General features: G+C 41.9%; 1 protein-coding gene across 1 annotated transcript; it reads right to left on the reverse strand.

Annotated features, from left to right (window-relative positions):
• Positions 1-1,407: 1,407 nt before the first annotated feature.
• On the reverse strand, positions 1,408-9,251 carry LOC148373581 (protein-lysine 6-oxidase-like). The gene is made up of 7 exons (XM_088353441.1): positions 8,571-9,251; positions 4,546-4,654; positions 4,334-4,471; positions 4,108-4,261; positions 3,061-3,156; positions 2,877-2,992; positions 1,408-2,797 (listed from the first exon to the last, which is right to left on the reverse strand). The coding sequence occupies exons 1-7, from the start codon at positions 9,163-9,165 to the stop codon at positions 2,791-2,793; spliced, it is 1,215 nt and encodes a 404-aa protein (XP_088209567.1). The 5' UTR covers positions 9,166-9,251; the 3' UTR covers positions 1,408-2,790.
• Between the last annotated feature and the right edge of the window lie 4,174 nt (positions 9,252-13,425).

The following is a 13,425-nucleotide window of genomic DNA, read 5'->3' on the forward strand; positions in this document are numbered from 1 at the left end:
TTAATCTGAGATGCTTTTTTTTGGAATGTGGGAGGAAACGGGAGTGTCTGGAGGAAACCCTCGCAAGCACGGGGAGAACATGTAAACTCCAGGAACTCATGACCTCAGAACTGTGCCATACACACGCTAACCACTGTGCTGCCTTGCTGCCCCCAAACAGATTTTTTTTTTTATTGGGCACAGAACGTGTCGTGTTCTTCCCCCACATTTATGCACATATGTTGCAAAAAAATGGACGCAACGGGAGACTCCAAAAATTTGTTCTCAATTGTGACCCATCTGGCTTACTTGTTGTACAGCTGTAACGTCACAGAAGGAAAACAACACTTTCAAAATGGCGAATACTATTTAGACAACATCTGAGACCAGCTTCGAAACAGACAGCCATTGTTGTGAACAGTGGTTCTATAACGCTTATTTCTGCTTGGAGGTTGGTCACTGTTGGTATAATTTATAGTTGTTTTAGAGCCATTAGCATAGAGGCTGCCGAGGGCTTTCCTGTTTTGTTTGGTCGTTGGTTTCCCACCGTGTGTTGTTTGACTGGCTAGCCTGCCGTTAAAGCTAGTTTTGCCGTTTCCCATGGTTTATTCCCGGTCGCCTGCGCATTTATCGCTGTAGCCGTTGCCACTTTTTGATGTTGATTCCCTCTAACCTGGCTTCACACCGCGTGATTTTTTTTGACCAGCTAGCCTGGCGTTAGCGCCAAGTTCAGTGTTCCTTGATTTGCTTATTCTAGGACGGTTTTGTGTTTGTCGTCATAGCCGTTGACGGCATGTTTTTGGGTCGGGCAGCCTCGTTTTTCCAGCGAGGCTCTGGCCATCTTTTAGGTTAGCGGCTCTTTGTGTGTATTTCTGCCAACCTTGATCCTTTTATAGCTGATTTTATCGAGTCCATGTCGTCTGCTTTCTTTGCTTTAGACATTTTCTGTTTTAGTTGAAATGTAGATTTGTAAGAAAGAACAAAAAGCAATAAAGGGAGTGAGGTAGAAAAAAAATCCAGATCAGTGTGAGAAGCGTCTTTCCTCGTGAGTCTACAATTCTACAGTTATTCAATTTGTGGTTTCTGCAAGAATGCAGCAAAAATCTCAGTTCCTGGATTTCATCTTGCTACTCTACCGACTCAATTTAAAGTCAGAATTCAATTTAACCAAAACACGTACAGATATGATTTGCCTTTGCCCAAACTCAATTGTTTTTGTGTGTTGTTGCAAGCAACTATTTTTATATCATTCATGCTTCTGATACATACGTTATTAACCTCAGTTGCAAACCAAGACATGACACATAAACTTTACCGTAATCCTAACACCTTTTTATTGTATCAAATCGGACATCCAATAACATTAACGATCAGGTTCAAGCATGAACAGTTTTGCACAACTTTAAAGCATATTGCACTTCCTCGCTTCACGTTCCTCTTACACTTTAGCTCTTACCTTTCTGTTATTATTAATAAGTTCAATAAACAACAGCAACAAACAGTTTGTGGAGCTCTGTGTAAACAGTCCTCCAGTTAATAGTTTACAAACTCCCTGGATTACTCATTCCTAGAAAATATATTTTAATGATTTGTTTGGAAAAAAGGGGCATTGAACCCTAAATCTTGCTTTTTCAATCAAAAATCAAATGTGTTTAAGCCTGTAGACACATTTCGTGAATATAATAAGTCAATTTTCATATTTGAAGTTGAATGTTTAAAATATATTTTTTGCACATTACCAAGAAAAAAATTTCAACTGTAAGAAGTATTTTTTTTTGTCTGATAACACCAATTTTGGTGAATTTGCTACAATAATTGAAAGCTAAAGCAAAAATTGAGGGTGTCAAGCAACTACAATAATCATGACTAAGGCTGTATTTAAACAGGTTGTGTGTTTGTGACAAACAAACAGTAATCATCATTACTTTTTTTACCTTTAAACACAAACTGTTATTGCAAAGTGGAAAAGTCAACTCAAACAAATCAACTAATTGCTGTAGAAGTCTGGTGTGTTAGTCTCTTATACAATAACCCTGGGTTATACATAATGAACACAAAAAAATACGATATATAATACAAAATAAAAGATCTTTCGACAGAGAGAAAAAAAATCAAATAAATGTCATGTCAGCAATGAGTTAAAAAAGAAAGAAAATTAAATCTAGAACCATTACACAGCATACAAAACAAAACTGATAAGAAAGGTAAACAGGTAAAAAACGAAACAGGGACCTAGATAGTTAGCTAAAAGAGTAAAAAATAAATCTAATTAGCCAAATAGAAAGCTAAAAACAAAGCTAAGTAGCTAGTTAAAAGGAACACCCAAATTTAGCTTGATAACAAGGAAAACAAATTAAAGTGTGAGCTAGATTGCATGCAAATATTGTAAAAAGACAGCTAGATAGATTGCTAAATAGCTAAAATGCAGGAAGATAAAAATATTAATAATTTCTTAGTTAGCTAAAAATAAACTGCACATTTTTTGCTCACTCGTTTTTTAAAACCCATAGATTGGAATTTTGTTTTATTTCGTGTTAAATAAATCAATAAAAAGATTTGGTCATGTGCGGTTCCTTCTCAAGGTTTCTTCATTTTCCTCATCAGTTTTTCCTTGCCCTCATGAAGGTTTTAGATCAGGGTATGGTGTAAAATAGTCGATGGTCTGTGCAGCCCTTTGAGACTCCTTGTGATCAAGAGCTATACAAATAAACTTGACTTATAAAATAAAAAAACGACTTATTGACATAGAGCAGCCTAAACAATGCTTTAAAAATAATGCGTGAGGAATCTCAGTTGAAACGTGTACAATCTTCAACCCCTAAAAATAAGAAGATAACGTTAGAAACGTACAATACTTTAACTTTCATTTTGCCCATGAGTAAACCACAATGCAGCACCTTGTTATTTGACAGTTTCGTGTCTTCACGTAAACACCCGTGTACGAGATGTCACATCTCACGACGTTGTTGGTGAAATCTGACTCCGGCACATGGAAGTCTGGATTAACGGTGATCTGGCAGCATTGATAAAAGCCGATCAGTGAAATAAGTTCATATTTTACTTATGATTTGATTTATTTACCTTCAAGACGTAGTTTCCTGGTGCAACATCAGTTATGTCGATCCACTGACAGTCAATGTTGGCGGCGTAGAGGTCGTGACAACCAGGGCTCAGTCCCTGAAAACCAAATGTCAGGAACATCTAATGAGGTTTCAGCAAGTACCAAAATCTTATTTAGATTTGCAGGACGCCACAAGACTTTGGATAATCTCACATGATCATCAATCTTTATGTCAATAAGTCAAGTCAAGTCATGTTTATTTGTATAAACCTTAATCACAGAGAGTCTCAAAGGGCTGCACAGACCACAGAATATTGTAAACCACAGACTATTATTACACCATCCCCTGATCTAAAACCTACATGAGGGCAAGGAAGAACTCAAAACCTCAACACAAGGTAAAAAAAAAACCTTAAAAAGGGACCGTACATGAGGTAATGCCCCTTTCAGGATGACCAGGCTGCAACGGATGTTGCAATAACACATATTATACAGATATTGTCAACATAAAATATAGGTTATTCATATGCTATAGAATAGAAGCCCCTATTGTTGCTCTCGAAAACTAAACCTCAGAGGTTACACTAAACCTCAAATCAATTGAAATTGCTTGAGTTTTTTTAAAGTCTTGATCGATTTTCCAGTAGATTTAAGGTATTTTCAACAGTCTTGAATACCCCCAGTCTTAAATGAAGCCATGGAAAATGTAATGATTTCAAATGGGTACAATTTGAATCTTTCATTAAGTCATCTGAAACTTGAATCATTTGACTGCTGTCATGAATGCAATGACATCACTATAGAGTCTAGAATCTTCATTGAGCTTCAACTTAGTCTAAAGAGATTTGTCGACATCTAGCATGCCACAAATATGAATTAAAATTCAACTAAAGATTTTTATAAATGTAAACTTCATTACTTTTCTTGTCTAACTTGTTTGAAATGGCTGTATTTAATCATGTCAAAAATTCCCTTTCAAGTCGAATTCAATAACCTCCTTCTTCATTAATTCTGGTACTTCTTTGCAAGTTGGTATAACCAATAATCCTAAAGATAACGGCAAGCACCTGTGTGTGAGCAGTGCAGGCGTAGCGCCGCCGGATCCCCGAGTCGCATCCTGTGTCCTCAAGGCAGAAGCTGGCCTTGTGTCCTTCAGCCACTTTGTTTCCGGCAGTGTCCAGGAGTTCGTAGTTACTGAAAGCCTCCATGCTGTGGTAGTGTCTGTTAAAAAACAGTTACACATGAACTTAAAGGATCACTTATTTTGGGATTTTCAAGGGGGACGGATCATACTGATGACAGCTGTGCCATTCCCACTGGTGCCTGGGTTTGATCGGGAGGAAGTCGGCTGTGCCCTGGTTCTTCACCTTCTGCGGGAACCGTAGGAGCACTCGGAAGTCGATGTCTCGCACTGAGGGTCCATAAGCTGACCTGATCAAACCATTACCATGCAATGACTGACTTGATGTGCATGTGCGTGCAAATTTGTGTGTACAGGCGCGCACCTTGCCAGGCAATCTTCTTCCGCTGCACAACGCAAAGCAAACATCTGCATGCGGTGGATGTAAGTTCCCCCTTGCACGGCGTATGGGTCCGGTATCAGGTCAGGGAGTCCTTGGGGAGCACAGTACAAGCTCAATGTGCATACTCCCAAAATGAAACGGATGTCTTTGGGTTATGGATCAAGGTTGCTCTATAACAAAAAGAAAGTGTTGAGCGTTGACCATATTTATAGATCTGACAGCGCTGTTTTTAGCCAATCAAAACGCGAGGCAGACGACAACCCTGCCCCGTTTGTATCAAGCACAACGCATGGCATAGTAGCAGCTTCACTAGCTCAACGTGCATAGGATCAATGGGAACCAAAACAAATTTTGTGTTTTAATTTTATTACGCTGCTGTTGGATCGGTTAGTTGTCAGTATGAAAAGTTTGTAAGTTACTGCGGCCGCTTTACTTGCACTTTCTTTGAGGATATCACTGGGCCCCTCGTTAGCATACCTCGTTAGCATATGACAAAAACAAATACAAGTGAAGGGGGCGTTTTGTAATTGAAGTATCTTGTAAATTATTATATTCTATATATACCATTATCTCTTAAGAATTGAATCAATTTCTATGTGTACTTGGTACGGGGCTTTTGACTTACTCATAGATCGCCAGTATTTTGCACCCGCCCTTAAAAGATTATTAGTGTCTTTGGACACCTTGATGCCATGAATATACCTCTGTATATAATACTTGGAACTCTTTTCTACTGTTTTTTAAGATAATTTTGCATACAAGGAATAAATGGCACAGCTATGCTCTCAGTAATAGTGACCAAAGAATCACTCGCTGTTTTTTCGGCCAGTGTAATTGCTCCGCTCGGATACATGGATACCAGAACTATGGTGGGTGTGGCTTAGCACTCGGTGTCAGATCTATTAATTGGCACATGGCTCCATCACTTTATGTACCCTTTAAGTACCCGAGTATAGCCTGGACAAAGCATCAACCCAGTACATCCGTCCATCCATTTTATTCCGCCTTTCGGGGGGTTGGGTCGCGGAGGCAGCATCCTCAGCAGGGAAGCCCAATCCTCCCTATGCCCAGCCATTTCATCCTGCTCATCTGACAGTATCCCAAGGCAAGTCTCGAGACAAAGTCTATCCAGTGTGTCCCGAGGCTTCCTGCCGGTGGGACATGCCCAGAACATCTTGCGAAGGAGGCCTCTTTATCTTATCAGATGCCCGAGCCACCTCAACTGGCTCCTCTCAATGCAGAGGAACAGTGGCTCTACACAAAGTCCTTCCCAGATGACCAAGCTTCTCACCCTACCCCTAAGGGAGAGCCCATCTCCCCTGTAGAGGAAACTTATTCGAGACACTTGTATTCAGGAATTTATTCTTTCGATCATGACCCACTGTTCATGATCATGAAAGGGTAGGATCATAGATCCACTGGTAAATTGAGAACATTGTCTTTTGGCTCAGCTCCTTCTCCACCGCAACGGACAGAGTGTAACAACCCCAGAGGGCACATTGAACTTAACGAAGAAATGTTTTGAACTGTGGTTGGACAAAAACTACAGTAGTATGGTCATTTCACAAGATCATCAGGACTGGCCAGGATCATTCTCAAGGGCACAGTCCAAGAGGGCAGGAAGTGAGGAAGACAGAGAAATAATTGGGCCAACAACATCAAGGAATGGACTGCTGTCAACCTCGCAACGACCCAAATGAAGGCCAGGTACTGTGAACGGTGGAGAAAGCTGTAGAGAGTTGCCTCCACAGTGGTGTCCCAACAATGTGAACATTCATCCCAAGTACCCTTTAAAAAAAAAATTTCTGGATGGTCCCAAAAAAAGCAGTGAAATCCAAAAGCATGACATTCCACAGGCACTGATTGGGAGACGTTTTTCACATAATTCAACATTAGGCTATCATTCCATTTAACCTAGAGGAACATTGAATTTCTCCGGCAAAACAATCTTTTTGACCTCGCACTTCAGCTCTGCCTCTTTTCTTAGCAGAGAGGCAAACTTTTCCTTGAAATAGCTTCTATAGACGAGTGATCGCTCAGTAAACCTGCTTCTGAACTATCTCATATAGAATACAATATAGAATATACCTTTATTATCATTGTTACAAAATGGTTCGAACATATTGTGACAACGAAATTGGACGTGGCACTCCAGTATTACATTTTACTGTGGCACCTGACTTGTGCGGCCACTCCCACAGACAGTGAAAAGTGGACTTACGTTATCCTTTGTAATGGGCCAGGCGGAGGGGAAATATATTCCAATATTTGTATACATTGAAATGGTGTAAATATTCAATGTGTAGGTAGTTATTTTAAACGTTTTTTTTTTCAAATATCCCTCACCTTTTAACAGTGCCTTCATAGTGCAGACATAGCAGAAAAAAATTACTGCAAAAGCTCCACAGGTTTTTTTTTTTTAAAGAAATGTGCATTTAAATGCATAAGTGAGAACAATGGGGGGTTGAAGCTCAAGAATGTACTGGAATTTTCACATGTGGATGGGAATCAACCCCTTCTGATGCCTTAAGTCAGGAATTTTCCTTTTTAAAATGACCAGAAGCTCCCAAAAAATTGATTAATGTAAATGTTACTCGTTCAAAATGATTCAAATTTAACTGAATAATTCATGGGAGGTCACATATTCATACCTGTCGACTCATAACTTTTCTTTTATTTTGTATGTTTGTTGATCATTTCAAATTGTGTGCGCAGTATAAACATTTTTGTACAGGATTTTTTTCATCTCATCTCATTAGCCGTACCGCTTATCCTCATTAGGGTCGCGGGGGAGCTGGAGCCCATCCCAGCCATCTCCGGGCAGTGGGCAAGGGACACCCTGAACTGGTTGCCAGCCAATCGCAGGGCACACAGGGACAGACAACTCGCTCGCTCAGTCACACCTAGGGACAATTTGGACCGGCCAATTCACCTGAAATGCATGTCTTTGGAATGTGGGAGGAAACCGGAGTGCCCGGAGGAAACCCACGCAAGCACGGGGAGAACATACAAACTCCGCACAGGAAGTCTGGAGCTGGATTTGAACCCACGACAGGTTCCCATGACATGAACTGTGCCGCACAAGCGCTAACCACTGCGCCGCCGTGCTGCCCAGGATTTTTTTTTGTTCGACTAATCTCTTGCCCATTTTGGCTCTAATCCGGATTGTCTCAGTCGCAGGTAGCAGATGACAACCTTATAGATTGCTAATGAATACGAAGTCTGTGCTGCTACATATAATAAGCAACGATAAAGTTGAGGTTTTCGTTTGAGTTGTGCTGTAAAAGTTGAAAGTTTAATACTTTCCTTATCGAGTATGTGTTAACAATACCCAACTTAGTTCAAAGAGCCCTTCATTTTTTTCCCACTGCGCATACCTGATTTTATCTTACTTTTGGTGAAGCTGTTTGGGCCACAGAACACATTAGATGGGAGGAAAGATGGGCAGGGAAGTGTTTTTGAGAGTTACTTTAAGCTCGTCACAACAGTTTTTGTTAGTATGGCATGAAAATTGTGGAACTAAGAAAAGGCCTGTTTCAAGCCCAGTCCAAATGCCAACCTTAACCTCAAAAAAGGTGAAAAAAAAAAAGTTTATTCAAGCGCATTTAAAAAACGCACATACATGCACACCCAACATGGGGAGCTTGAAATAGGCTGTAAAGATGACACGGGCCAGAAGACGATGTCAGCTAGTCGAAAAGTTCCACATTCCATACAGCACCTTTCAATTTACAGCAAGTGGGGAAAGAACTAAGAAACATGCTGAAAGAATTATTTGTGGTTTTATTTGGTAAATAAAATACATTTGTTTACACAAATTATCTTTGCATTAATTGTACATAGTCTATCTTTTGATGAGTTAATATGTGCCGTGTTTAAAGGATTGTAATTGCTTATTGCAATCTTTATCAAGGGTAGAAATTGGCTGATGTTCACAATATCTATTTTTTTTCTGTTGTGGCTATTCCCTTGCAAAAATGAGATAGTGTCATTCAAAAGAGAGCTACCGTTTTGGAAGAATTTCGTCCCGTACCCCGAGTCTGGGGCCCGTCGTGCATGCGCCCCCACTCGTCCTCTGCGTGGATAAATGTTGTACAGGACCGAATTTCCGTGAGTGAGTGAGTGTGAGTCGTCGTTGTACATGCCCTGTCCCCCGTCGTCCGATGTGTTCTCCTCCAACGGGTGGTACGGCGCAGGAGGACCCGGGATTCTTTCACGGTAGCCAGTCCTTGCGACCGGGAGCGCCACCAACTGACCCTCCTCGTGCCGGTCAGTCCACCTGAAGGGGTCACCAGGGAAGCCCACCAGTGCGTCCACTGCGGCTCCGCTGCGCAATCCGGCCCGCGCTTGCCGTGACCCGAGAGGGATCCTCAACCTGCCGCTGGTCCCCGTCGTTCTATCCCGGCTGCTGACGTAGACTCGCGCCGGGGCCTGGAACTCGGAGCCGGTGCTCATGAGACTGTGGATCTGGCCGTTATTCTCCCACTGGATGTGGTGCCGCCACTGGCCCGCGTGTGACGGCTCAAGATGCTGCTGTTGCCCACTTATTACCTGAAGTAATCCGTATGTTAGATAGAAAAAGCAAAGGGACGCAATTGCCATGGCAACCGAGCAACAAGTAGAAAAAAACACGTGTGTGTGAACAATGGAGAGATTCAACGCATGTGGAGGTCTTGCGTGCCCTCGGGTCCTCTTTTACTCAAAGAAAGCCATTCTACCCCCCACATTTTAGTCAGTCGTTCATCTGATCAGACTTGAGAACCACGGTCAAACCTTCCTTAACTCTTTCTTCTCCAGATAGTTTGGCTGACTGAGTCAACTTTATCGCCTGGGTGTTAAGTTGGTGGGGTCGTTTGTTTGCCTATTTCAAAATGTATGCTCACACTTTGCCCATAAGAGGCACAAGCAATATTACCACACATAATAGTGATGCTAAAACTATATTTTGGGGTTTCAAAAGGACTAGAAGAAAGCGAAATACTGTATGTAGAACTACAATCATGTAGAAAGGAGCCCCTCTGGTGGTGGCTTTGGTGCACGACATCCCTATAAACTGGGAACTGTACAATCCATCCATCAATTTTCTGCACTGCTTATCCTCAGTAGGGGCCTTAGGGTGCTGTAGCCCATTTCAGCTGACTTCGGGCAGTGGGCACGGGACACAAATACAAAACAATTATTCACTCGCACATTCTTACCTAGGGACACTTTGGAGTCACAAATCAACCTTCCATGCAAGTTTTTGGAATACATGAGGAAACTAGAGTCCGAGTAGAAAATCCAGGTGGCACGGCGAGAACATGCAAACCTCGCACAGCGTAGTTGGATTTGAACCTGGGACCTTTGATCTGTGGGCCGACGCGCTGACCAAGGCTTGGCCAAACTAGGGCCCGCAAGCCATATGCAGGCTTTTTCACCCAGCCCGCCAAACGAATATGTTCAAAACATAATGACAATGATTTATTCAGATTTAGATTCAGATTCAGATCTACTTTATTGTCATTCTAGTACACGTGTATACAGAACGAAATGTCGATGCATCTGACCCCCACAGTTTCCTTGAATGTACAGATATAAATAAAGTTGTATTGTATTTTGGCTACGTATAGTATTTTACCATAGTGCCGATAGTGCAAGAAGAGTAGCTAACCAGATGTGCAAAATGGGCAGTCAGGTTAACAAGTCAGGTACACAGTAACATTAACACTGTAACAATAACGCTGTAATTACAATAACGCTGTAATTACAATAACGCTGTAATTACAATAGTGCAGAGAGCAATGTGCAAGGAGTGGCAAGCAATAAAAAACTGCCAGTAGTGCAAAAAGTCAGATTAGCAGCCGTTTAGATTTAAGTTAACTATATGTTAGATTGACCATTTAACAGTCTAATGGCCAGGGGGACTAGACTATTGCGGAGCCTGGTGGTCCTGCACCGCACACTGCAGTACCTCTTCCCAGAGGCTAGCAGAGTGAACAGTCCATGATGGGGGTGAGAGGGGTCCCCGGTAATGTTCTTAGCATGGGATAGGCAGCGCTTCTGGCCAATGTCCTGAATGGAGGGAAGTGTAGTCCCGATTATTTTCTCTGCTGTCCTCGTTACCCTCCTCACACTACCCCAGTCGGTAGCGCTGCAGCCTCCACACCACACAGAGATACAGCTGGTCAGGATACTCTCTATGGTGCCCCTGTAGAATGTGATGAGGGAGGGTGGGGGCAGGTGGGCTCTCCTCATCCTCCGCAGGAAGTACAGGCGCTGCTGTGCCCTCTTAACCAGTGATGCAGTGTTCACGGACCAGGTGAGTTTGTTTGTAATGTGCACCCCTAGGAACTTGATACTGCTGACAACCTCCACAGCCTTGTTGTTGATGCAAAGTGGGGCATGGTTGGGCTGGTTTTTCCTAAAGTCGACAATGATCTCTTTAGTTTTGTCAACATTCAGGACCAGGCTGTTGTCCCTGCACCAGCCCACCAACTGCTCCACCTCCTCTCTGTAGGCCAGGTCGTTGTCATCCCTGATGAGGCCCACCACTGTTGTGTCGTCAGCATACTTCACGATGTGGTTTGTGGCGGACCTAGGGACGCAGTCGTGTGTCATCAAGGTGAACAGCAAGGGGCTTAGGACGCAGCCTTGGGGGGAACCCGTGCTGAGGTAGATGACATCTGAACTGTTCTGACCTATCCGCACTGATTGGGGTCTGTCACAGAGGAAGTCCAACAGCCAGTTCCGCAGGGGGTGTTGAAACCCAGGAGTCTCATTTTGTCTACCAGATGTTGTGGGATGATGGTGTTGAATGCTGAACTGAAGTCCAGGAACAGCATCCGCACATGGGTGTTCTTCTCCTCTAGATGTGTCAGGCTCAGGTGAAGCGCAGAGGAGATGGCATCCCTGGTGGAGCGGTTTGTCCTGTAGGCAAACTGAAAGGGGTCGAATGAGGAGGGGAGACTGGAGGTGAGGTGCTCTTTAACCAGTCTCTCAAAGCACTTCATTATGATAGGAGTCAGTGCAACTGGCCGGTAATCGTTGAATGATAAGATCTGGGGTTTCTTTGGCACTGGGATGATGTTGGCAAATTTGAAGCATGATGGTACTTTGGCTTGGTCTAGCGAGGTGTTGAAAATGTCTGTTAGTACACAAGCCAGCTGATCGGCGCACTCCCTAAGTACCCGCCCCGGAATGTTGTCCGGGCCTGGAGCCTTCCTTGTGTTGACCCTTCTCAGGGTCTTCCTCACGTCAGATGAGTCCAGGTGGAGTGCTCTTTCGTCCTGATTTGGAACCGCTTTCGCTGCAGTGGTGCCGTTTTGTGCCTCGAACCTTCCAAAGAATTTGTTGAGGTCATTCAGAAAGTCCATGCTAGTGTCCTGCACTGGGGCGGTGGTTGGCTTGTATTTGGTAATGGCCTGAATGCCTTTCCACATATCCCTGGTGTTGGTTTTATTGAGGAAACGTTCCTGGATTTTTTGACTGTACGTTCGCTTTGCTAGTCTGATAGCACGGTTCAGGTTAGCCCTCGCTGATCTCAGCGCCTCCTTGTCACCAGGTTTAAAGACAATGTTCCGTACTTTTAGTTGTTTGCGTATCTCAGCAGTCATCCAGGGCTTCTGATTGGCACGGGTGCATATAGTTTTGGTTTTGCTGACGTCTTCTGCGCATTTACTGATATAGGCTGACACAGAAATGGCGTACTCATCTATATTTATTTTGTTGTTGTAAGTGGCAGCCGATTTAAACATGTCCCAATCAGAGCAATCAAAGCAGTCCTGTAGTGCCTCCATTGCCCCCTCAGACCACACCCTCACCTGCTTCACTGTAGGTTTTTCTCTGGTCAGCAGGGGCTTGTATGCTGGAATTAGCATAACAGAAAGGTGATCTGATGAGCCAAGGTGGGGGCGGGGGGCTGCTTTATATGCACCTTTGATGTTTGTGTAGGCCAGGTCTAATGAGTTCCTACCTCTTGTAGCAAAATTTACATGCTGATGGAAATGCGGGAGAACTGTTTTCATATTGGCCTGGTTAAAGTCCCCCGCCGCAATAAAAATGCACTCGGTGTAAGCATGCTGCAGTTCACTCACAGTTCGGTAGAGAACGTCCATTGCCTCCTTCGTATTAGCGCTGGGGGGCACGTACACGGCAGTAATGATGGTCGCGCTAAACTCCCTCGGTAGGTAGAAGGGTCTGCAGATCACCGTCAAAAGTTCAAGTTCAAAAGTATATATATATATATATATATATATATATATATATATATATATATATATATATATATATATATATATATATATATATATATATATATATATATATATATATATATATATATATATATATATATATATATATATATATATATATATATATATATATATATATATATATATATATATATATATATATATATATATATATATATATATATATATATATATATATATATATATATATATATATAAATAAAATAGTAAATAAATAGTTACAATGTTTTTTGGGTGCCAACTTTGTCCCAATTGTCCCTTTGTGTGTGTAAAACAAAAATACTAATACAGTAATACTACAAAAATACTACAAAACGAAATAACAAATTTAGTGCTTACAACAGAGACATAATGTATTTTTTTACTTTTATTTCGAAAATAAAAAATACCATAGAAATACTACAAAATGCCTCACTAGTAATAATATAGTACTAAAGTTCCATTGCAAAAATATTGCTTGAGAAATACTACAAAAATACAACTGCAGTAATATTCTAAAATTGTAAAGAAAACCTTCAAAAATACTAAACTGGAAAGACTAAAAACATACAACATAAATACACCAGAATCCTCAAATGGAAATACTCAAAAATACTTCTGAAAAATGCAA

Source organism: Urocampus carinirostris, chromosome 1 (assembly GCF_059441175.1).
Source record: "Urocampus carinirostris isolate Australia breed hairy pipefish chromosome 1, RoL_Ucar_1.0, whole genome shotgun sequence".
NCBI classification, from domain to species: domain Eukaryota; kingdom Metazoa; phylum Chordata; class Actinopteri; order Syngnathiformes; family Syngnathidae; genus Urocampus; species Urocampus carinirostris.

Bases quoted from the DNA above. Each gene is read 5' to 3' on its own strand.
- LOC148373581 (XM_088353441.1), bottom strand. From the start codon at position 9,165: ATGGCAATTGCGTCCCTTTGCTTTTTCTATCTAACATACGGATTACTT. The intron at 3,157-4,107 runs GTGCTTGCCGTT...TTTGGTTTTCAG, and splicing joins CCTGCACTGCTCACACACAG to GGACTGAGCCCTGGTTGTCA. The intron at 2,993-3,060 runs GTAAATAAATCA...CAATGCTGCCAG, and splicing joins CAGGAAACTACGTCTTGAAG to ATCACCGTTAATCCAGACTT.